The 20,594-nt window shown below is 40.8% G+C and overlaps 6 protein-coding genes and 1 long non-coding RNA gene across 7 annotated transcripts in view; 2 read left to right on the top strand and 5 right to left on the bottom strand.

Moving 5' to 3' along the window:
* Positions 1 to 1,879: 1,879 nt before the first annotated feature.
* LOC137258457 (uncharacterized protein KIAA1143 homolog) lies at positions 1,880 to 5,095 on the bottom strand. The gene is made up of 3 exons (XM_067796144.1): positions 4,877 to 5,095; positions 4,320 to 4,455; positions 1,880 to 2,735 (listed from the first exon to the last, which is right to left on the bottom strand). Exons 1-3 carry the CDS (start codon positions 4,991 to 4,993, stop codon positions 2,527 to 2,529), a joined length of 462 nt encoding a protein of 153 aa, XP_067652245.1. The 5' UTR covers positions 4,994 to 5,095; the 3' UTR covers positions 1,880 to 2,526.
* Positions 5,096 to 5,116: 21 nt separating this feature from the next.
* Positions 5,117 to 11,003, top strand: LOC137258458 (uncharacterized). The gene is made up of 2 exons (XR_010954630.1): positions 5,117 to 5,168; positions 8,843 to 11,003. It is a non-coding gene; the product is annotated as an uncharacterized lncRNA (long non-coding RNA).
* On the top strand, positions 5,140 to 8,290 carry LOC137258456 (2-aminoethanethiol dioxygenase-like). The gene has a single exon (XM_067796142.1). The coding sequence runs from the start codon at positions 5,421 to 5,423 to the stop codon at positions 6,114 to 6,116; it is 696 nt and encodes a 231-aa protein (XP_067652243.1). The 5' UTR covers positions 5,140 to 5,420; the 3' UTR covers positions 6,117 to 8,290.
* On the bottom strand, positions 9,653 to 11,119 carry LOC137258455 (uncharacterized). The gene is made up of 3 exons (XM_067796141.1): positions 10,996 to 11,119; positions 10,600 to 10,645; positions 9,653 to 10,298 (listed from the first exon to the last, which is right to left on the bottom strand). The coding sequence occupies exons 1-3, from the start codon at positions 11,117 to 11,119 to the stop codon at positions 9,653 to 9,655; spliced, it is 816 nt and encodes a 271-aa protein (XP_067652242.1).
* Positions 11,120 to 12,468: 1,349 nt separating this feature from the next.
* Positions 12,469 to 13,935, bottom strand: LOC137258400 (uncharacterized). Its single transcript, XM_067796069.1, has 3 exons — positions 13,812 to 13,935; positions 13,416 to 13,461; positions 12,469 to 13,114 (listed from the first exon to the last, which is right to left on the bottom strand). Exons 1-3 carry the CDS (start codon positions 13,933 to 13,935, stop codon positions 12,469 to 12,471), a joined length of 816 nt encoding a protein of 271 aa, XP_067652170.1.
* A 1,349-nt stretch (positions 13,936 to 15,284) lies between these two features.
* Positions 15,285 to 16,751, bottom strand: LOC137258504 (uncharacterized). The gene is made up of 3 exons (XM_067796204.1): positions 16,628 to 16,751; positions 16,232 to 16,277; positions 15,285 to 15,930 (listed from the first exon to the last, which is right to left on the bottom strand). The coding sequence occupies exons 1-3, from the start codon at positions 16,749 to 16,751 to the stop codon at positions 15,285 to 15,287; spliced, it is 816 nt and encodes a 271-aa protein (XP_067652305.1).
* Positions 16,752 to 19,206: 2,455 nt separating this feature from the next.
* Positions 19,207 to 20,594, bottom strand: part of LOC137258925 (hydrocephalus-inducing protein homolog) — a 74,574-nt gene continuing 73,186 nt past the window's right edge. The window contains exon 85 of the mRNA XM_067796620.1: positions 19,207 to 20,445. Coding sequence (XP_067652721.1) covers positions 19,960 to 20,445 — 486 coding nt within the window. The 3' untranslated portion in view covers positions 19,207 to 19,959. The remainder of the gene's footprint in view (positions 20,446 to 20,594) is intronic.

The raw sequence follows: 20,594 nt of genomic DNA, 5'->3' as shown, positions 1-20,594 counted from the left end.
GGTTCCATTGTCTGGTGGCCAAACCATCTGGTGTTGGTATGCAGATCACAATACATGTTCAAGTTGGGAAAACCATGTAAGTTCTGGTAGATACACCAGAGCTAATTAAACCATTATTGGCTCTGTAAGCTCAGTGATGTCAAAATCAGCATGAACACTGTTGATAAAATTTTGTGATTTTATTGGGAAGAAGTATGTCAAGTGTTCATCCATACTGAGCTATAAGATTTTAAAAGGATGATGCAATGTTGCATGTACAAGGTATTATTCATTATAGTGACTGGTAAAAGGCTTCTAAATGTGACAGTCACCTTACAGGTATACAAGAAGAAGATGTTTCAGACTGGTTAGTTTGTTGTTAAAATCAACAATGCTCCTGCTGTATGGACCCAGTCTGGACCAGAGAAAAACAGCATGAGCATTGATCTTCACAAGTGGGGTATGATGACAAGTGTCAACCAAGTAAGCGAGTTTGACCACCTGATCCTGTTAGTCGCCTGTTACAACAAGCATGGGTTACTGAAGACCATTTCTGAAATGTTGATCTCCACTGGCATGATACAGACAGTATCAACAGACATGATAACATTTCTGAAAGCAGATTCTTCCTGGCTTACAGAATCAGGTAATCTGTCACTACGAAAAAGACACGTATGTAAATAGGGCTAGCTGACTATTGATATAGATCATAACTATTGATAATTGTCAACAAAGGAGTGAGTGAGTGAGTGAGTTTAGTTTTATGCCGCACTCATCAATATTCCAGCTATATGGGTGCAGTCTGTAAATAATCAAGTCTGGACCAGACAGTCCAGTGATCAACAACATGAGCACAATTGAGAACTGATGACACGTGTCAACCAAGTCAGTGAGCCTGACCAGCCGATCCCATTAGTCGTCTCTCATGGCAAGCATGGGTTGCTGAAGGCCTATTCTACCCTGGGACCTTCACGGGTCGTCAACAAAGGAAATCAGATGGACTCGAGTTATTAATGGTGAGATCTTTGGTCTCTTGCCACTGTGGCGTGTTGTAACCTACACCATCATCATATTACAGCTATATGGCAGCACTAAGAATCGGGTCAGGACCAGACAGTCCAGTGATCAACATCATGACCATATGATGACATGTGTCAACTAAGTCAGCGAGCCTGACCAACAGATCCAGTTAGTTGCCTCTTACGGCAAGAATGGGTTGCTGAAAAACATTTGCAGCCATGATCTTCACGGGTAAGATCTTTCAAAGACATGGACATGCTCCAAGCACATACAGCATTACCCCGGAAAACCCAAGCTTCCTGTAAGATGCTGGTAGGTCTAATAATCATGACTTATCCTACCAGGTAGGCATTTTCTGCTGGGTGAACAGAGGCAGATTTGAACAAATTCATTTGCCTAAGGTGAGACCATGTATGCCATGTGTGCTTCGATGCGAAGCAGGACTGAAGTCTGAGAAAACGATTCAAGGACTCTGTGACTTCAACTGATTTGTGGCCATGGCACTGTTTCACAAAGTGATCATAACGCTTGTACTAGCTGTAGTGTCTCCCATGCTTTACATAGTGAGTGTGTCAGTTCTGTTTTAGGCCACTTTTACCAATATTCCATGACTATCATGGTGGGGGACTCCAGAAATAGGCTGCATGTGTACCCACGTCTCTTCAGTGTGATAAGCGAACATTGTCACCACTAGGCTACCCCAGCATGTGTCATAACAGTCTAAAAGCTAAAATTGAAACAGGGCCCAAGTCTCTATGCCCAAGACCACACACCATACAAAAGCAATCATAATGAGTCCCCAAATATTACGGTGACCTGGACTGTACCTACAATCTTAAGCTGAGAGGAAGATCCTCCTGTTCATTCACAACACCACTTCTACTGAAATACCTTTTATTGTGATTGGGATATGAATGATAAAACACAATTGAAACATGATGAACAACAGGGATTACTGAAACAGGATAAGTTATGGTAGCACTGTTACAGCAAGTTTACATCTCAGTGTCACTGCTTCCCATTTCCATGGTAGCACTGTTACAGCAAGTTTACATCTCAGTGTCACTGCTTCCCATTTCCATGGTAGCACTGTTACAGTAAGTTTACATCTCAGTGTCACTGCTTCCCATTTCCACGGTAGCACTGTTACAGTAAGTTGTCATTGCAGATTTTACTTTTCCCATATCCATGGTACCGCTGTTACAACAAAGTCACAAGGTCTTCTAAACTTTGTGTTATCATGTCAGCACTGCCAGAGCATGTGTACATTATGGATTCAGTCTTGCCATCTTCTCTTCGTTACCCTGGTAACACTGTTACAGCAAAGTTTCCTACACTTCATGTTATCACCGTTAGAGCATGTGCACATCATGGATTCAGTTTTTCTGTCTTCTCATGGTTACCACAGCAACACTATCGCTGAGTGCACTCACTGTTACCATGGTAACAATGTCAAAGCAAGAGTTTCATTTAGTCTCAACCATCTTATTGTCACCAACAGTCTCACACCAAGGGCAAGCACATCATTCAGTCTTCCTCTTCTTCATCATCACCAAAAGACAATAAGTTGGAGTTTTTCACTTTCTTCGATGACGACTGTTTATCTTTTTTCTCCTTCTTCTTCTTCCCTGTTGTACCTACTGACAGTTCTGCATTAGTTTCTGACTCTGCTGATCTCTTCACAGGTTTCTTAAATGTGATCTTGCCTTCTGATGTGACATCTTCCACACTGGCAGCTGAAAAAGAGAACGACTAAAGGATACTACAACTTAGATATACATGTACTAGAAGCAAGCAGAATTTTGTTTCATGCCATAATATTCAAATGGTAAAATAACACCAGTATCATAAATATCACATGTGCATGTATCACTTTTGCATATCCACATTTGTTTCTCTTTCTGACAATGAACAGAGCAGTCACATTGCTTACCATGTTTTACTGCACACATGTACATGAATAAATGGATAATAAAGATATTCACTTGCAAGTGCTCCACACGACAAATATGAAATTTGGGCAAAATTTTCACATTTTTAATATAAGCTATATGGCACATTTGTTGTGAAATAATCTCTACATATTCCAGCTAAGTAATGCGGGCTGTACATATTCAAATCTGGACCATACTATTCAGTCATTGATATAATGAGCAATGCCCACAATGATTGGGTGGAATGACACACAATCAACAAAGACTCTCAGTCTGATCATCTGAATCACCATGCCTCCTAGTAGTTGCTGATATACCGTTTCTAATCCACAATCCAAAAGGGCTCATTAGATTGTAATTGTCACTAGAACAGTGATCAGTCATCCTCAGTGTTTGATAGTATTGCTACTCACCACCACACAGATAAAATTAAAATAAGTTTGAGGAGAATGTAGACCGTCATCAAGCGGTTAATCATTTGTTTTTCAGGTTACATGCAGGTTAAAATAGAGTGTAGTCATTTCAACAGAACAGCACGTCTGTTAACCCTGAATAACAGTTGTTAAGTTTGGTCACTGCCAACGCTGTTTTTCTCTTTGTTTTTCTGCCTTAGGATTTAGGTAAATATTAAATTTGGAATCTTAGAAAAGAAATACATTTCACTCTACCACCATGTATAGTGTAACAAAGAATACTTTTGCTCTGAATTATTATCGTTACAGTGTGAGGATGCTCTACATGGGGTAGAAAATGCATTGCTCTTTTAGCATCTTGCCTGGGAATTGAACTCTTGCTGGACAATTACTTGTAGATGCTAGAAAACCTTCAGAATTTTTGTCATTTCTATATGTCGTAAAATTTCAGGTTCAGATACATAAACTACACCTTGGGATCACACCACATGATGGGTGAAGCGCAGATGTATTAGAGGGCATTCAAGATTCAAACATGTTCTATCTGGGATGCAAATATAATCACAGTTCATATGTAGATTAAAAATTATTGGATGGTTGTTTGTTTAACACCGCAAGTTGCAGTATTCCACCTATAATATGGAGGCAGTCGGTAAGTAATCAAATCTGGACCTGACAATCCAGTGATCAACATAATGAGCATTGATCTACACAATTAGGATAGGATTACAAGAGCAATCTTTTCAGCCCAATCCCTTTCGTTGCCTCTAGCGTTTTTACAATGAAAAAAATAATAATGTTGGTAATAATTTATGTTCGACATTATATTTGGCAATTTGCAGAAAAATGACTTTAAATGGACACTGATTTGTACCTAGTATTATTTAGATTAAATGGTAAGAATGATCGGAATGACTATCATATGGTATTTTGAATTCAGGGGAAATGGCACCTTAACCAAGTTGAAACATACCTGTTTTCTCTGATTCCTTCTTGGCATGGTCTGCCTGATCTTCTGTGAGATCACCATCCTTGAGGACAACAACCACAGGCTTCTCATCTTCCAGCTCTGGTCCATCCTCATCAGAGTCAAATTCTGGCTGTTGAAGCTGGGGAGAGAAAAGTCAGTTCATGTCTAAGGGAGAGAACTCTAGCCTGTCTGAAAGCGTGGAAGTACACATTTGGAAATTCAACTAAACATTTTGTCTTTTGTCACACAGTTAAATAATCTTGTCTAATTGGTTGCTATTAATTTGGTTTAACAGAAAGAACAATCGTGGCCCGACCGCTGGATTTAAACATGATTAGAAAGGATGAATGTTTTGCTAACATAAAGCCTTTACAGAACAGAAAGGTAACGCAAAACATTTGATCTCTGTCATACATTACATTTATGACAATTATAACATTATGCCTGACTCTCTGACTTTTCTGTCTAATCTTTCCCGAATTATGGAGACAAAGTGTAGTTTGTTTGCGGAATATAAAGACATAACATCAGCTATAAGAAGACGTTTTTATATTTCCTACCTTTGTGTTGACGGTGGGCCCTTCTTTGTATCCGATCCTTTGCTTGAATTGTCTTATGAAAGACGGTTCATCGTTCTGGACATACTGTACACCATTTCTGCCACCGCGTCCCGGCATTATCAGAATGTAAAAATGACAAGAAACGTTATTATATCAACCGTTGGTCGAGTCCTTGCCATGCGATCAGGTGTCGTAAACAAAGGGCGGGTAACTCTAAACATACATACGATTTTGTCGTGGTCAAAGGGCGCATAACTCTACCATTGAATGTCAGTACAGAAGAGATTTCGAAGTAGGGATTCTTTTCATTAGACTGACTGTTCATTCCTGAAATGTTCAGAACTATTGTATTTTGTCCTAATGCACCATGTACGTTTACCTAGCGTTATCACTGGGAAGGAAATCAGAGCTGACTCATAATGTAATACATGTACAAGTGACTGTACATTCTTGTGTCCACTGATACTGATATTTGCTAAGTTAATGGCAGCAAACTGATTGGTAATTTAAAGTTTGTCCAGTTTTGTTTCCAAGCAGAGACCAAATGGCAGCACCTGTACAGCAGCTAGCAACACTAGCTAAAAAATGTTTTGATAAAACTCAAGGATCTGTGTCTGACGAACTGTTAGAAGATGTTGTAGCAGCAATGAACAAAATCCAAGCAAATGACCTGAAATTTGATTCAAGTGCTGTGAAGATAAATGACAGTACAGGAGGAGCCCCAGTAACATTCATCCATGTGTATAAAAATGACATTTTTTCGATGAGAATATTTGTGATTAAACCATCAGGTAGAATACCGCTGCATGATCACCCAGGGATGTTCGGGCTGTGCAAAGTCATTCACGGCTCAGTTCATTTGAGGAGTTTCACTGAAACTGAGGAACAAGATATTCAAGACTCATGTTTCCAACATTTGAGGGAAAATCCTAGTGTGCTGAAATCAGTCCATCTGCATCAGGACTTGATTGTGACCAGCAAAGATGGTTGCTGTTTCCTCACCCCCAGGGAAGGGAACTACCATGAAATTCTGCCAGTGGATGGGATGGCAGCATTTCTGGATGTCCTTGCTCCCCACTACAGCCAAGGTCGGGAGTGTCATTACTTTGAAGAGCTGGGTAGTAATGTACTGTCTTCAGATGTTACTGATGTCGGTGTTCGATGGCTCAAACAGATACAAGCACCATCAGATTACTGGTGTGACAGACTGGTTTACAAAGGGCCTTCCATCAAAAGTTGATCAGACTATTCTCCAGATAGGAGTGACAAGTGTTTTCAACAAGTATCCTCAGCATCAGATTGCCGTTGCAACAGACTTGTTTGGAGAATAATTCATAATGATATATCTTATCTAGGGCTAAACGCAATATTTGCATAGATTTTAGCATGTCAATGGACCAGTGTGGTTTCCAGTTATCTCCCATGAGGACTTCTTTGTTGGGCATTTTGGAAGCTGATGGATATACATCATCTTTACTATGTGATAGGTGTTTTGACATAGATTTTAGGTTTTAGCTGCCTGTGAGGCCTGAGAAGTCACACTTCTGTCTTATCCTTGACGGAAACCTTTCAGTGCTAGGCATATTGACTACATATTCAACACCAACATACCTTGAACAATCACTTGCCTAAGGAAACACCATGTGTGCTACAGACCATTGGTTCCGATTATATATCAATTATTGATATTTCACAATGGCCATATAATCCCTGGTACCAAGTTCTGGTTTTATGGGATGTTTACCCATTTTCCTATTCCTGGGACACGTCAGTTTCTTAACCTCAGCATCTCCAGTCTCATTAAGGTCAGTCTTTTACTCTCTGTGACACTTGTGATAAATGAATTATACCACTCCTGCCCGGTCCAGTCTGGTCATATCACTGGAATAACATGTGATGTAACACATTCAGTTACTCTATCCATGAGTATGGGCTGCCATGTGATCCTGTGAAGAAGGCAGGGTCAAATCAAGAGAAGTTACGTAATTGTCTAAGATACTGGTTGGATTGGTCCATCCCCATATGTGTAGCACTTCCAATGTCTCCTTAGACAAGTGTAGCTGGGCATGGAGTCATCACATAAATGACATCCTAACATTCTCAGCTTTAGGGTGGAGTTAACCTCTTGGGTCATGTAGACAAGGTGTCTGGCTTCAGATCAGTTGGTCCATGGTTTGAATCCCAGCACAGGGCTCGGAAATGTTCTGGCTGCTACACAATTGTTTTAGTTTAAAATATGGCACTGTTCACAGTGACACTCTCCTGCCTTTTCTACGTTGTTCAAGGGACCATTGACTATGTCACCCAATGTAGAAAAACAGCCCAGCACTGAACAATAATTACATTGCAGTCATTACAGTTACAGTAAATTCCAACTTCATCTGATCTTGTTTCACATAATTTATTTTCATCAAATTAAGACTAAATTTTCCTCATACTCTTCTAAAAAGCCTAGCCAGATGAGATGGTGCGTAGGTTCCAAGCCAGAACTACTTCTAGTTCACAGGGATTTACCTAAATCTGCTCAAAGGCTGATATCCAGCCACAGGTCTGCAGAACATGACACCTACCTCAGCATTTTGGAGGGGCTGTGGGGTAGCCAAATGGTTAAGTGTCGCTCGTCATGCCCAAGACCCAGGTTTTATCACCAACATGGGTACAATGTGTGAAGGCCATTCATGGTGTCCTAACATATTGCTAACACCATATTGCTAACAGCGATGTAAAGCAAAACTCACTCACTCAATCCTGCATAGAAGAAGTAACTTGCCTGAATATGATCCATCCTACCCCTAGATGTTCAACAAAAACCATTGATTGAGTGTCTGGGTTCGAGTCCCCGATGGGTATAATGAGTGAAGCACATTTCTGGAATCCCCTGCTGTGATATAGCTTGAATATTGCTAAAAGCAGTGTAAAACCAAACACACTCAATCAACAGTGGGGCTGACTGGACTAGGCTGATATTGCAGTCAGAGATGTGTATTTCACTAAACATCAGAGCACTGCCCTCTATGAGTACAGTGAGTGAGTGAGTTTAGTTTTTACGCTGCACTCAGCAGTATTCCAGCCATGTGGCAGCGGTCTGTAAATAATCAAGTCTGGACCAGACAATCCAGTGATCAACATGAGCATCGATCTGCGCAGTTGGGAACTGATGACATGCATCAACCAAGTCAGAGAGCCTGACCTCCCAATCCCGTTCGTCGCCTTTTTAAGACAAGCATAGTCACCTTTTATGGCAAGCATAGGTTTCTGAAGGCCTATTCTACCCCAGGACCTTCACGGGTCTCCGGCAAGCATGGGCTGCTGAAGGCCTGTTCTACCCCGGGACCTTCAGGGATCTCCATGAGTACAGCTGAGCCGTGATGTTCCTGAGTGAATGCAAAGAACGCCCTGTATTGGACCTAATACAATACTCTATATTGGATATAAAGTGTACCCAATATGTTACATTTTGCCTCTCTTAAAATGGTATGTATTTATTGTCAAACAGTTTGAAAAATACCATTGTCGGACACTCAGGTCCAGTGGAAGCTCCGGTCGGTCCAGTACTAGTAAATATCGACAGCAGTGCGAAACTACTGAAATGTTTTTATACATGCAATGCGATAATGGAATAAAGAAAGTGATTGGTACCAACTAACATCTTAGCTGTTCTGTTGTTTATAATAGATATTTTAGTAAAGATCATTTGCAAAAGAAACCAAATTGTCAAGAGAAATTAATATTTGGTCAAGTGGAGTGTTAAGGTTACTGAACCTATGTAGAGTGGAATTTTGAAAAAAATATCAACCCCTGCAGTACACTCTATTCACAGATAACATTCTTGATGTTCCAGGCCCTATGACACAGGTGTAATGAAATGTAAGCCCATCACTTTTGATGAGTCAGTACACGTTGATTAGTGAGAATGTTTTTAAACAGTCAGAAATATTGTATGATTATTATCTTTTTGTATTTCAGAAGATGTTGAAGAGGAGCTCCTCACTTGTTTCTCACTGTTTTGTCAGTTTAAACAGAATGCGTATCTTTGGGGTGATTTTGTGACTGAAGCGCGAAAACGGAAAGTGTACTATCCTGAAACAAGATTCTGCTACAGAAACAGTAGTAGGTACTGTCAGCAGGTATGACACTATCATGACTATCACTGTACTGTAACACACAGGGCCAGTCAGCCTTCCAAGCCCTACTGGTTTTATTCACCTCCACCATTAATACAGTGTAGAAAACCTCACAGGTGCGTGTTTCAGTGTTGGATTGAGGGCTGGTGAAAGTGTCTGTGTAATTAGTTGATGTTATGAAGATGTTGTTCGCTCGCCATGTTAACACGCAATAATCAAAATGCCCAAACAACCAACCCAGAGGACCAAGAGGCACATATGGCGTGAGAGCAGAATGTGGTATACGAAATCATTTTGGTTTTATGACAGAGAAATGTACCTACATTCCACATGTGCATGAGCCTACACCATTTCTACAATGTGTGAGCATAGACCAGTGATAGAATGTGTGAGCATAGACCAGTGCTAGGATATGTGGCCATCGATATTGACTGACTACCACCATCTTTGTGAGAGTTTCTCCCGCATGTCAAGAGGAATAGATGCTGTGGTTGTACATAAAACAAAAAGCAGTTTCTTCAATGACCAGATGAAATCACCAAATATTATCAAACAGCCAGTGACATTTAATCACAATTATATAAAATCAATGATTATAAGAACCCAAAATAAAACAGTTGATGGAGTTTGTTCCTTGTGTCAAGGGTGGTAATTACAGTTCCTGACGGATTCTTCCAACTGGCCTATCCTTTGTAAATCTAACAGACATGTTCCTGGAGGATCGGCCTGGTTTCCTTCGAGCGTCCTGTTCTCTCTTGGAGTCTTTCACAATGGATCTAACACCAGAAGTGACCTTCAACTTGGTATTATTTTTGTCCGTGACCTTGGCCTTCACCACATTGTCACCGGAAGCGGAGGAGTCTGTCTTGACATGTGAGATATTGCTTTGAACCTTGTCTTTAGATTTTCCCGTGTAAGGTCTTCGAGTCTTCCTTGGCTGAACTGGAGGACAGACGATTGAGGAACCGGTCTGCTTATTGCCAAATGCGTGACAGGTCAAAGAGGCAGTCTGGCGCTGGAGAGCTGCCAGCTCTTCCTCCAGCTTCTTCCTCTGCTCCACCTCTGCCTGCTTCTCCTTCTCCCAGTCGCCTGTCAGCTTCTCCAGCGTCTGTCTCAGTTCCCGAACCTCGGCCTGCTCCATTGTGCAACTGAGACGATAGTTGTAATACTCCAGCCTAAAGCCCTGTCTCTCCGACTCTGCCTTCAGCCTTAACACGTTTTCCTCCCGGAGTTGTCGGGCTTGTCGCACGTTCTCCTCCCTCAGTTTCTGGTTCTCACTGAACAGGTGATCGAGAAGACTGAAAAAGGATGTGTCGATATTTTGTAATGTACTTAGATATATATCGTTTCAAAAACTCTCTTTCCTTTCTGATAACATTCAAATGTACGGTGTTTTCACATTTTGTAAGTCCTATGCTCCATACATCAGGGATGAGCATCGCGTGCTCTTCAAAGGCAGGAAAGTAAGTATAAGCCTACATACATTTTGCCACGTCTTACCACTGACAAAGAACAACGTGTGTCAGGTCCAAATCAATTTTCAGTATTCAAGAACTGTGACATACACGATTAGAAAATATGAGTAGAAGCTGTGCCTACCTTTCCTCCAAATCCCCGACTTGAGTTTTCAGATCCATGTACTGAACTGTCAAGAGCAATAAAAAACAACACTATAAACATAAGACGCTATTTAACCGTTTATGAATGGGGTAAACATAAATGGCCGTTTTCAACAAGTGATCAGAAATGAACAAAACAATTTGGAAACTGAATGATCATTGCATACATCATCATTGCATGGGATTACATTGGTATTTGATTAAATAATTAAAACCTGACATTGCTGAAGTATGTCCTGGTAGGAGAACTGGATGCAAGGACTAAAGTAGCAATACAAAAACACCTAGGACACTGTCCAACTGTTTGTGAATGATGTTAACTGAATGACGTTTTTGCATTGATTCTGTTCACTATAATAGGATATTAAATTCCTACCAAGTAAATCGTGATGTTGTTCTGGCGTTCTTGGACTGGGAGAGTTAGTCTGACGCTCATTCGTCTCGAATATCGGGGAGAGTAGTTTCCTACTCTTCAGCCGTCCTTTTTGAGACATCTTCATCTGTGAGACAAAATATCTTAATCTGGAATCTTTGAATTTGTATATTGGCATTGTGGGCACCGATTTACATCACCCAGAACTAAGTTATGGATAAAATGATAACTGGGACACGTCATCAGTAGAGGCAGTGATTTAATTCATAGGTTTCATTTTGTTTTCCAAAACTCTAGAGCAACTCGAACAATCAACCTTCTTACCTGATACTTGGGTGAGACGAAGACTTCAACATACAGACACCGGCCCACAACAAATGTGAAGCTTTGCAAGAGCAACAAATGTACGTCTGAACACCACCAAGCTTTGTAGGTGACTAGCTCGGAACCATAAACGTTGTCATGGAACCATTCTGTGACGTCACTTGCACTGTTTCTGTCTATGACGTCACTGCCCTCATTTGCTGTACACCTTTAGGTTAGCTTAACTCCACCTCTTCACATTATACTTCACAGTACAATGGTAAGTAGTTGAGACTCACGGATAACCGGTAACCAGATTAAACTATTTCTAGTGGCCTACAGTCAGAACTGCCCTGAATTCCATGAGTATTCTTTATTGAGAAAAATCAACTATTTTGTATACATTTAAAATGCGTTGTAACAACCTTTAGCCCTCTTGGTGTCCTGTACTCAACTGGCTTTCTATGCCTCACATTGACGCACTGTGATGTTACCGCTGTCAAAAACACATCTATTGTAATAACACGTGTTAAAAGGTTGTGATATTTGCATACATTGTTACTACATTGTGTAACGTGTAACGTGATATGACCGTCTATCTAAGAGTATCTGACGCCTGAAGATCCAAGGTAGAATGTGTGAGCATAGACCACTGGTAGAATGTTTGAACATAAAGCAGTGATAGAATGTGTGAGCATAAACCAGTGGTAGAATGTTTGAGCATAGACCAGTGATAGAATGTTTGAGCATAGACCAGTGGTAAAATGTTTGAGCATAAGGCAGTAGGAGAATGTGTCAACATAAGCCAGTGGTAGAATGTTTGAGCATAGACCAGTGATAGGCCAGTTCTGCAATGTGTGAGCATAGGTCAGTTCTACAATGTGTGAGCATAGACCAGTGATAGAATGTGTGAGCACAGGCCAGTGCTAGGATATGTGGCCATCGATATTGACTGACTACCACCATCTTTGTGAGAGTTTTTCCCGCATGTCAAGAGGTATAGTTGCTGTGGTTGTACATAAAACAAAAAGCAGTTTCTTCAATGACGAGATGAAATCACCAAATATTATCAAACAGCCAGTGACATTTAATCACAATTATATAAAATCAATGATTATAAGAACCCAAAATAAAACAGTTGATGGAGTTTGTTCCTTGTGTCAAGGGTGGTAATTACAGTTCCTGACGGATTCTTCCAACTGGCCTATCCTTTGTAAATCTAACAGACATGTTCCTGGAGGATCGGCCTGGTTTCCTTCGAGCGTCCTGTTCTCTCTTGGAGTCTTTCACAATGGATCTAACACCAGAGGTGACCTTCAACTTGGTATTATTTTTTTCCGTGACCTTGGCCTTCACCACATTGTCACCGGAAGCGGAGGAGTCTGTCTTGACATGTGAGATATTGCTTTGAACCTTGTCTTTAGATTTTCCCGTGTAAGGTCTTCGAGTCTTCCTTGGCTGAACTGGAGGACAGACGATTGAGGAACCGGTCTGCTTATTGCCAAATGCGTGACAGGTCAAAGAGGCAGTCTGGCGCTGGAGAGCTGCCAGCTCTTCCTCCAGCTTCTTCCTCTGCTCCACCTCTGCCTGCTTCTCCTTCTCCCAGTCGCCTGTCAGCTTCTCCAGCGTCTGTCTCAGTTCCCGAACCTCGGCCTGCTCCATTGTGCAACTGAGACGATAGTTGTAATACTCCAGCCTAAAGCCCTGTCTCTCCGACTCTGCCTTCAGCCTTAACACGTTTTCCTCCCGGAGTTGTCGGGCTTGTCGCACGTTCTCCTCCCTCAGTTTCTGGTTCTCACTGAACAGGTGATCGAGAAGACTGAAAAAGGATGTGTCGATATTTTGTAATGTACTTAGATATATATCGTTTCAAAAACTCTCTTTCCTTTCTGATAACATTCAAATGTACGGTGTTTTCACATTTTGTAAGTCCTATGCTCCATACATCAGGGATGAGCATCGCGTGCTCTTCAAAGGCAGGAAAGTAAGTATAAGCCTACATACATTTTGCCACGTCTTACCACTGACAAAGAACAACGTGTGTCAGGTCCAAATCAATTTTCAGTATTCAAGAACTGTGACATACACGATTAGAAAATATGAGTAGAAGCTGTGCCTACCTTTCCTCCAAATCCCCGACTTGAGTTTTCAGATCCATGTACTGAACTGTCAAGAGCAATAAAAAACAACACTATAAACATAAGACGCTATTTAACCGTTTATGAATGGGGTAAACATAAATGGCCGTTTTCAACAAGTGATCAGAAATGAACAAAACAATTTGGAAACTGAATGATCATTGCATACATCATCATTGCATGGGATTACATTGGTATTTGATTAAATAATTAAAACCTGACATTGCTGAAGTATGTCCTGGTAGGAGAACTGGATGCAAGGACTAAAGTAGCAATACAAAAACACCTAGGACACTGTCCAACTGTTTGTGAATGATGTTAACTGAATGACGTTTTTGCATTGATTCTGTTCACTATAATAGGATATTAAATTCCTACCAAGTAAATCGTGATGTTGTTCTGGCGTTCTTGGACTGGGAGAGTTAGTCTGACGCTCATTCGTCTCGAATATCGGGGAGAGTAGTTTCCTACTCTTCAGCCGTCCTTTTTGAGACATCTTCATCTGTGAGACAAAATATCTTAATCTGGAATCTTTGAATTTGTATATTGGCATTGTGGGCACCGATTTACATCACCCAGAACTAAGTTATGGATAAAATGATAACTGGGACACGTCATCAGTAGAGGCAGTGATTTAATTCATAGGTTTCATTTTGTTTTCCAAAACTCTAGAGCAACTCGAACAATCAACCTTCTTACCTGATACTTGGGTGAGACGAAGACTTCAACATACAGACACCGGCCCACAACAAATGTGAAGCTTTGCAAGAGCAACAAATGTACGTCTGAACACCACCAAGCTTTGTAGGTGACTAGCTCGGAACCATAAACGTTGTCATGGAACCATTCTGTGACGTCACTTGCACTGTTTCTGTCTATGACGTCACTGCCCTCATTTGCTGTACACCTTTAGGTTAGCTTAACTCCACCTCTTCACATTATACTTCACAGTACAATGGTAAGTAGTTGAGACTCACGGATAACCGGTAACCAGATTAAACTATTTCTAGTGGCCTACAGTCAGAACTGCCCTGAATTCCATGAGTATTCTTTATTGAGAAAAATCAACTATTTTGTATACATTTAAAATGCGTTGTAACAACCTTTAGCCCTCTTGGTGTCCTGTACTCAACTGGCTTTCTATGCCTCACATTGACGCACTGTGATGTTACCGCTGTCAAAAACACATCTATTGTAATAACACGTGTTAAAAGGTTGTGATATTTGCATACATTGTTACTACATTGTGTAACGTGTAACGTGATATGACCGTCTATCTAAGAGTATCTGACGCCTGAAGATCCAAGGTAGAATGTGTGAGCATAGACCACTGGTAGAATGTTTGAACATAAAGCAGTGATAGAATGTGTGAGCATAAACCAGTGGTAGAATGTTTGAGCATAGACCAGTGATAGAATGTTTGAGCATAGACCAGTGGTAAAATGTTTGAGCATAAGGCAGTAGGAGAATGTGTCAACATAAGCCAGTGGTAGAATGTTTGAGCATAGACCAGTGATAGGCCAGTTCTGCAATGTGTGAGCATAGGTCAGTTCTACAATGTGTGAGCATAGACCAGTGATAGAATGTGTGAGCACAGGCCAGTGCTAGGATATGTGGCCATCGATATTGACTGACTACCACCATCTTTGTGAGAGTTTTTCCCGCATGTCAAGAGGTATAGTTGCTGTGGTTGTACATAAAACAAAAAGCAGTTTCTTCAATGACGAGATGAAATCACCAAATATTATCAAACAGCCAGTGACATTTAATCACAATTATATAAAATCAATGATTATAAGAACCCAAAATAAAACAGTTGATGGAGTTTGTTCCTTGTGTCAAGGGTGGTAATTACAGTTCCTGACGGATTCTTCCAACTGGCCTATCCTTTGTAAATCTAACAGACATGTTCCTGGAGGATCGGCCTGGTTTCCTTCGAGCGTCCTGTTCTCTCTTGGAGTCTTTCACAATGGATCTAACACCAGAGGTGACCTTCAACTTGGTATTATTTTTTTCCGTGACCTTGGCCTTCATCACATTGTCACCGGAAGCGGAGGAGTCTGTCTTGACATGTGAGATATTGCTTTGAACCTTGTCTTTAGATTTTCCTGTGTAAGGTCTTCGAGTCTTCCTTGGCTGAACTGGAGGACTGACGATGGAGGAACCGGTCTGCTTAGTGCCAAATGCGTGACAGGTCAGAGAGGCAGTTTGGCACTGGAGAGTTGCCAGCTCTTCCTCCAACTTCTTCCTCTGCTCCACCTCTGCCTGCTTCTCCTTCTCCCAGTCGCCTGTCAGCTTCTCCAGCGTCTGTCTCAGTTCCCGAACCTCGGCCTGCTCCATTGTGCAACTGAGACGATAGTTGTAATACTCCAGCCTAAAGCCCTGTCTCTCCGACTCTGCCTTCAGCCTTAACACGTTTTCCTCCCGGAGTTGTCGGGCTTGTCGCTCGTTCTCCTCCCTCAGTTTCTGGTTCTCACTGAACAGGTGATCGAGAAGACTGAAAAAGGATGTGTCGATATTTTGTAATGTACTTAGATATATATCGTTTCAAAAACTCTCTTTCCTTTCTGATAACATTCAAATGTACGGTGTTTTCACATTTTGTAAGTCCTATGCTCCATACATCAGGGATGAGCATCGCGTGCTCTTCAAAGGCAGGAAAGTAAGTATAAGCCTACATACATTTTGCCACGTCTTACCACTGACAAAGAACAACGTGTGTCAGGTCCAAATCAATTTTCAGTATTCAAGAACTGTGACATACACGATTAGAAAATATGAGTAGAAGCTGTGCCTACCTTTCCTCCAAATCCCCGACTTGAGTTTTCAGATCCATGTACTGAACTGTCAAGAGCAATAAAAAACAACACTATAAACATAAGACGCTATTTAACCGTTTATGAATGGGGTAAACATAAATGGCCGTTTTCAACAAGTGATCAGAAATGAACAAAACAATTTGGAAACTGAATGATCATTGCTTACATCATCATTGCATGGGGTTACATTGGTATTTGATTAAATAATTAAAACCTGACATTGCTGAAGTATGTCCTGGTAGGAGAACTGGATGCAAGGACTAAAGTAGCAATACAAAAACACCTAGGACACTGTCCAACTGTTTGTGAATGATGTTAACTGAATGACGTTTTTGCATTGATTCTGTTCACTATAATAGGATATCAAATTCCTACCAAGTAAATCGTGATGTTGTTCTGGCGTTCTTGGACTGGGAGAGTTAGTCTGACGCTCATTCGTCTCGAATATCGGGGAGAGTAGTTTCCTACTCTTCAGCCGTCCTTTTTGAGACATCTTCATCTGTGAGACAAAATATCTTAATCTGGAATCTTTGAATTTGTATATTGGCATTGTGGGCACCGATTTACATCACCCAGAACTAAGTTATGGATAAAATGATAACTGGGACACGTCATCAGTAGAGGCAGTGATTTAATTCATAGGTTTCATTTTGTTTTCCAAAACTCTAGAGCAACTCGAACAATCAACCTTCTTACCTGATACTTGGGTGAGACGAAGACTTCAACATACAGACACAGGCCCACAACAAATGTGAAGCTTTGCAAGAACAACAAATGTACGTCTGAACACCACCAAACTTTGTAGGTGACTAGCTCGGAACCATAAACGTTGTCATGGAACCATTCTGTGACGTCACTTGCACTGTTTCTGTCTATGACGTCACTGCCCTCATTTGCTGTACACCTTTAGGTTAGCTTAACTCCACCTCTTCACATTATACATCACAATACAATGTTAAGTAGTTACGACACACGGATAACCTGTAACCAGATTAAACTATTTCTAGTGGCCTACTGTCAGAACTGCCCTGAATTCCATGAGTATTCTTTATTGAGAAAAATCAACTATTTTGTATACATTTAAAAAGCGTTGTTACAACCCTTAACTCTCATGGTGCCTTGTACTCAAGTGGTTTTGTATACCGCCCAGTGACAAACAATAATGATATCGCTGTTTCCAAAAACGTATCTATTGTAATAACAAGAGTTACAATGTCCATATTCCTGCACACAGTGTTTCTGCATTGTGTAACGTTTGACTTGGGCTGATTGTGTAAGATTTCCTGACTCGTAAAGGTCCGGGTTAGATTTGGTCTGCCTAAACCCATATGTATCTTAAGATAACCCATATTTACCTTAGGACTAATGTTTCCTTTCACCACGTCGTTTCTCTAGGGATCCGTAAAGATGCAGGGTAGAAAAGGTCTTCAGTAACCGATGCCTAGTTCTGTGACTTGCAAGATTCTAGCACAGAGTCTTCAAGAAATTAATTCAAGTATCAATAAGTATAAGTTTCGGGCGGTTGTACAGGCTACTTGCCATGAACGTAAGAATCTTTGATTCTGAGAAGGAATGTATCCTTCACTGAAATTGTCAATGATGGCTATTCTGGACGCTCACTATTAAAAAAAACATCGACGGACATCGTCGTTTTCCGTATTTTCCTACCATCGGTGGGGCATTATTTGACCATAAATAATGCCACGGAATGGTGTCATGCCGTAGCCCCATCACATATACTACGGATGGTCCTTAAAGGCATTGGTTTGCTGGTGTTTTTTTGGCTGGTAGTCGATGGATAACATTTCTTGAAGGAGCACCCGGGGACGTACCAGCATTCCACATACTAACCATTTTGCCATCTTTGAACAGTTGTCAGTTGAGGAAGCCACGCAGGTATTTGCTTATCAACAACGAAATCAACTGATTTTCCAAGTTACCAAGGGCTACGAACAGTTTGCTGAGAAATGCTAATGCGACATTTTTACAGAAAGAGGATCTTTTTCACGTTGCTCTGAAGAAGAGAAGTCAGTTCGTCTTGTGAACATGACTGCTGAATGTATGTATTTGTTCATTATTGTGACAGTGGAATTAGGCTTGGTGAGAAAACAAGTTAAGTCCTCTAACGTTCCACACCATGCGTTTCATCTGAATATTCTCTTTTGGTCATTGTTTGATGAAAATCACTTTGTCTTTAGACACAGCTCCTCAACCATGTACTAACATGTGAATTAAGTTGCGCTAGTGAAAGTGTCATGCCCTTATTCTGGCTTGTTACATCAGGTTGATTTATATGCTCTTTGAATGTTGCAGTTTCTGCTCAAAAACTGCTCAAAGACCGAAAAGGCTGCAGTTCAATCCCTGGCCATGTCTTATCAGGAGACATTAAAATATGGTACTTATTGTTACCATGCGTGGTATTTCGCACTGGGTGGGCTGGGTTGGGGTTGGGGTAGGCATCATGGTTAAACTGCAGCATGGTGTCTCAGAGGGCAAGTACAAACAGACATTAAAATATGATAGTTATTGCAATCTTGCCTGGTATTTGGCATGGAGGAGATTACACACGGACTGGCTGGCTGTACTGTGTCTGAGCAAAGTGTCAATGTTGAAATGCAGCATGGTGTGTTAGTGGGTTAGTACTGTTCACAGGCATAAGCCCTGAACAGTAGAATCAAGCCTGTACTTTGCTGCATAAGTGCTATATATATATACTTAACTGTTAGGGACAGTAGGGTAGCCTAATGGTTATAGTATTTGCTCATTTCGCTGAAGACCATGGTTCAATTCCCAATATGTGTACAATATATGAAGCCCATTTCCGGGGGCCCCCACCGTGATTTTGCTGGAATATTGTTAAAAGCACTGAAAAGAAATACTCACTCACGGAAATTGATCAGCAGTTAAGAATGTGAAATGATGAACCACACATTAATACAAGGAATAACACAGAGTTTCAGGAAATATATTTAATATCTTTACAGAAATGTACAAATCTTGGATGATTAACATATCACAGATGCTTTGTCGTGATGCATTTGTCACAAGTACTAAATGATCACCAAGACTTTCACAGTTTATTGTAAAAAATCATTTCATTTCAACATGGACGGATTTGGACCATAAGGCTTCTGTCACTGTATATTGTTTACAGTGAGAAATGTTTATTTTGAATTTTTGTGAAATTATTTCACAGTCTCTGGTGACAAGAAATGATTTTTGTAAATTGCTGATCCATGAATTCTGCTGTCTTGCTTTTTATGTCATTTTTTAAAATGAAATCGTTTTGGAGAAACTTTTAATGTCTTCAGGTTGTTTTGCGTTCAAACAATGTCAAATATTTTTCTCAACAACAAATAAGTGTAAAACAAATGGGAACACATTAGCAGTCAATAACAAAGTTCACTTTATATTTTCATTTAAATTTCAACAAATACATTCTTGATTGAATATTTGGACAAATTTTCATTCTACTAATATCAGATGCTCAAACTGGGTGCAATGTTTATGGAATATGTAGACAAATAAATCTATATACTAGAACACTGCCACTCCTATCTTATCACAGTATGAAAAATAAATCTGTACAGAACATTTGTTTCATATAAATAACATATGAATTGAGTTGGAATGTTCAGATTATAATAATAGCCACTATCAACAACAGGAAACAAAATATGTACACAAGAGAGTCAATCATTTCCATTTCATGGCGTCAACCCCTTCAAGTAAAACACCCACTGGACACTTGAATTGCCACCAGCTGACCGAGCACATGTGACGGTCAGTTTACCCATCATCACAGCCTTAGGGCCACTCTCGCCTGGGTCGAAGTTGACGATGATACGATGATCTTTGTGAGCTCTGATGGTCTCTCCCTGCTTGGCCAGACCAAAGTGCTCATTGTCCACCTGGAAGGTGAAGGGCGTGTTGCTGCTAAAGACGTTGCGGAATATGATGGGTGTGGATGAACCAGCCTTCACAATGAAGGGACCTTGAGGTTTGGGAGGGATGCATGTGCCGAACAGAGGGAAGGTGTATTCTCCTCCGATTGGTGATGACACTGTTAAAACACCGCGATGCTCTCCCAATCTTGATGGCTCGAACATGACCTCGAGAGCAACCTCGGTACCCCCAGTGGAGCCAGGGGCGGCAGTGAGTGTTTTGTCAACATGGAAGTCAGGGTTATCCACCTGAAACAACAACAGGGGCAATTTTATCTTCACTGCCTACTTTACGTAAATTATGTGGTTGAAGCATTTTCATGAAATACCAGATCCAATCCAAATAAGGGAAACATGTAAAGCTCATTTTGTCCTGAAAAAAAAATGGAATATCTCCA

Source organism: Haliotis asinina, chromosome 12 (genome assembly GCF_037392515.1).
Source record: "Haliotis asinina isolate JCU_RB_2024 chromosome 12, JCU_Hal_asi_v2, whole genome shotgun sequence".
Taxonomy (NCBI): domain Eukaryota; kingdom Metazoa; phylum Mollusca; class Gastropoda; order Lepetellida; family Haliotidae; genus Haliotis; species Haliotis asinina.
Note: the sequence above shows the minus strand (reverse complement) of the source record. Positions and strands in the feature narration are given on the sequence as shown.

Bases quoted from the DNA above. Each gene is read 5' to 3' on its own strand.
- LOC137258455 (XM_067796141.1), bottom strand. From the start codon at position 11,119: ATGAAGATGTCTCAAAAAGGACGGCTGAAGAGTAGGAAACTACTCTCC. The intron at 10,646-10,995 runs GTAGGAATTTAA...TGCTCTTGACAG, and splicing joins ACAACATCACGATTTACTTG to TTCAGTACATGGATCTGAAA. The intron at 10,299-10,599 runs GTAGGCACAGCT...ATCCTTTTTCAG, and splicing joins GTCGGGGATTTGGAGGAAAG to TCTTCTCGATCACCTGTTCA.
- LOC137258457 (XM_067796144.1), bottom strand. From the start codon at position 4,993: ATGCCGGGACGCGGTGGCAGAAATGGTGTACAGTATGTCCAGAACGAT. The intron at 4,456-4,876 runs GTAGGAAATATA...TTCTCTCCCCAG, and splicing joins GGCCCACCGTCAACACAAAG to CTTCAACAGCCAGAATTTGA. The intron at 2,736-4,319 runs GTATGTTTCAAC...TCTCTTTTTCAG, and splicing joins GAAGGAATCAGAGAAAACAG to CTGCCAGTGTGGAAGATGTC.
- LOC137258456 (XM_067796142.1), top strand. From the start codon at position 5,421: ATGGCAGCACCTGTACAGCAGCTAGCAACACTAGCTAAAAAATGTTTT.
- LOC137258504 (XM_067796204.1), bottom strand. From the start codon at position 16,751: ATGAAGATGTCTCAAAAAGGACGGCTGAAGAGTAGGAAACTACTCTCC. The intron at 16,278-16,627 runs GTAGGAATTTGA...TGCTCTTGACAG, and splicing joins ACAACATCACGATTTACTTG to TTCAGTACATGGATCTGAAA. The intron at 15,931-16,231 runs GTAGGCACAGCT...ATCCTTTTTCAG, and splicing joins GTCGGGGATTTGGAGGAAAG to TCTTCTCGATCACCTGTTCA.
- LOC137258400 (XM_067796069.1), bottom strand. From the start codon at position 13,935: ATGAAGATGTCTCAAAAAGGACGGCTGAAGAGTAGGAAACTACTCTCC. The intron at 13,462-13,811 runs GTAGGAATTTAA...TGCTCTTGACAG, and splicing joins ACAACATCACGATTTACTTG to TTCAGTACATGGATCTGAAA. The intron at 13,115-13,415 runs GTAGGCACAGCT...ATCCTTTTTCAG, and splicing joins GTCGGGGATTTGGAGGAAAG to TCTTCTCGATCACCTGTTCA.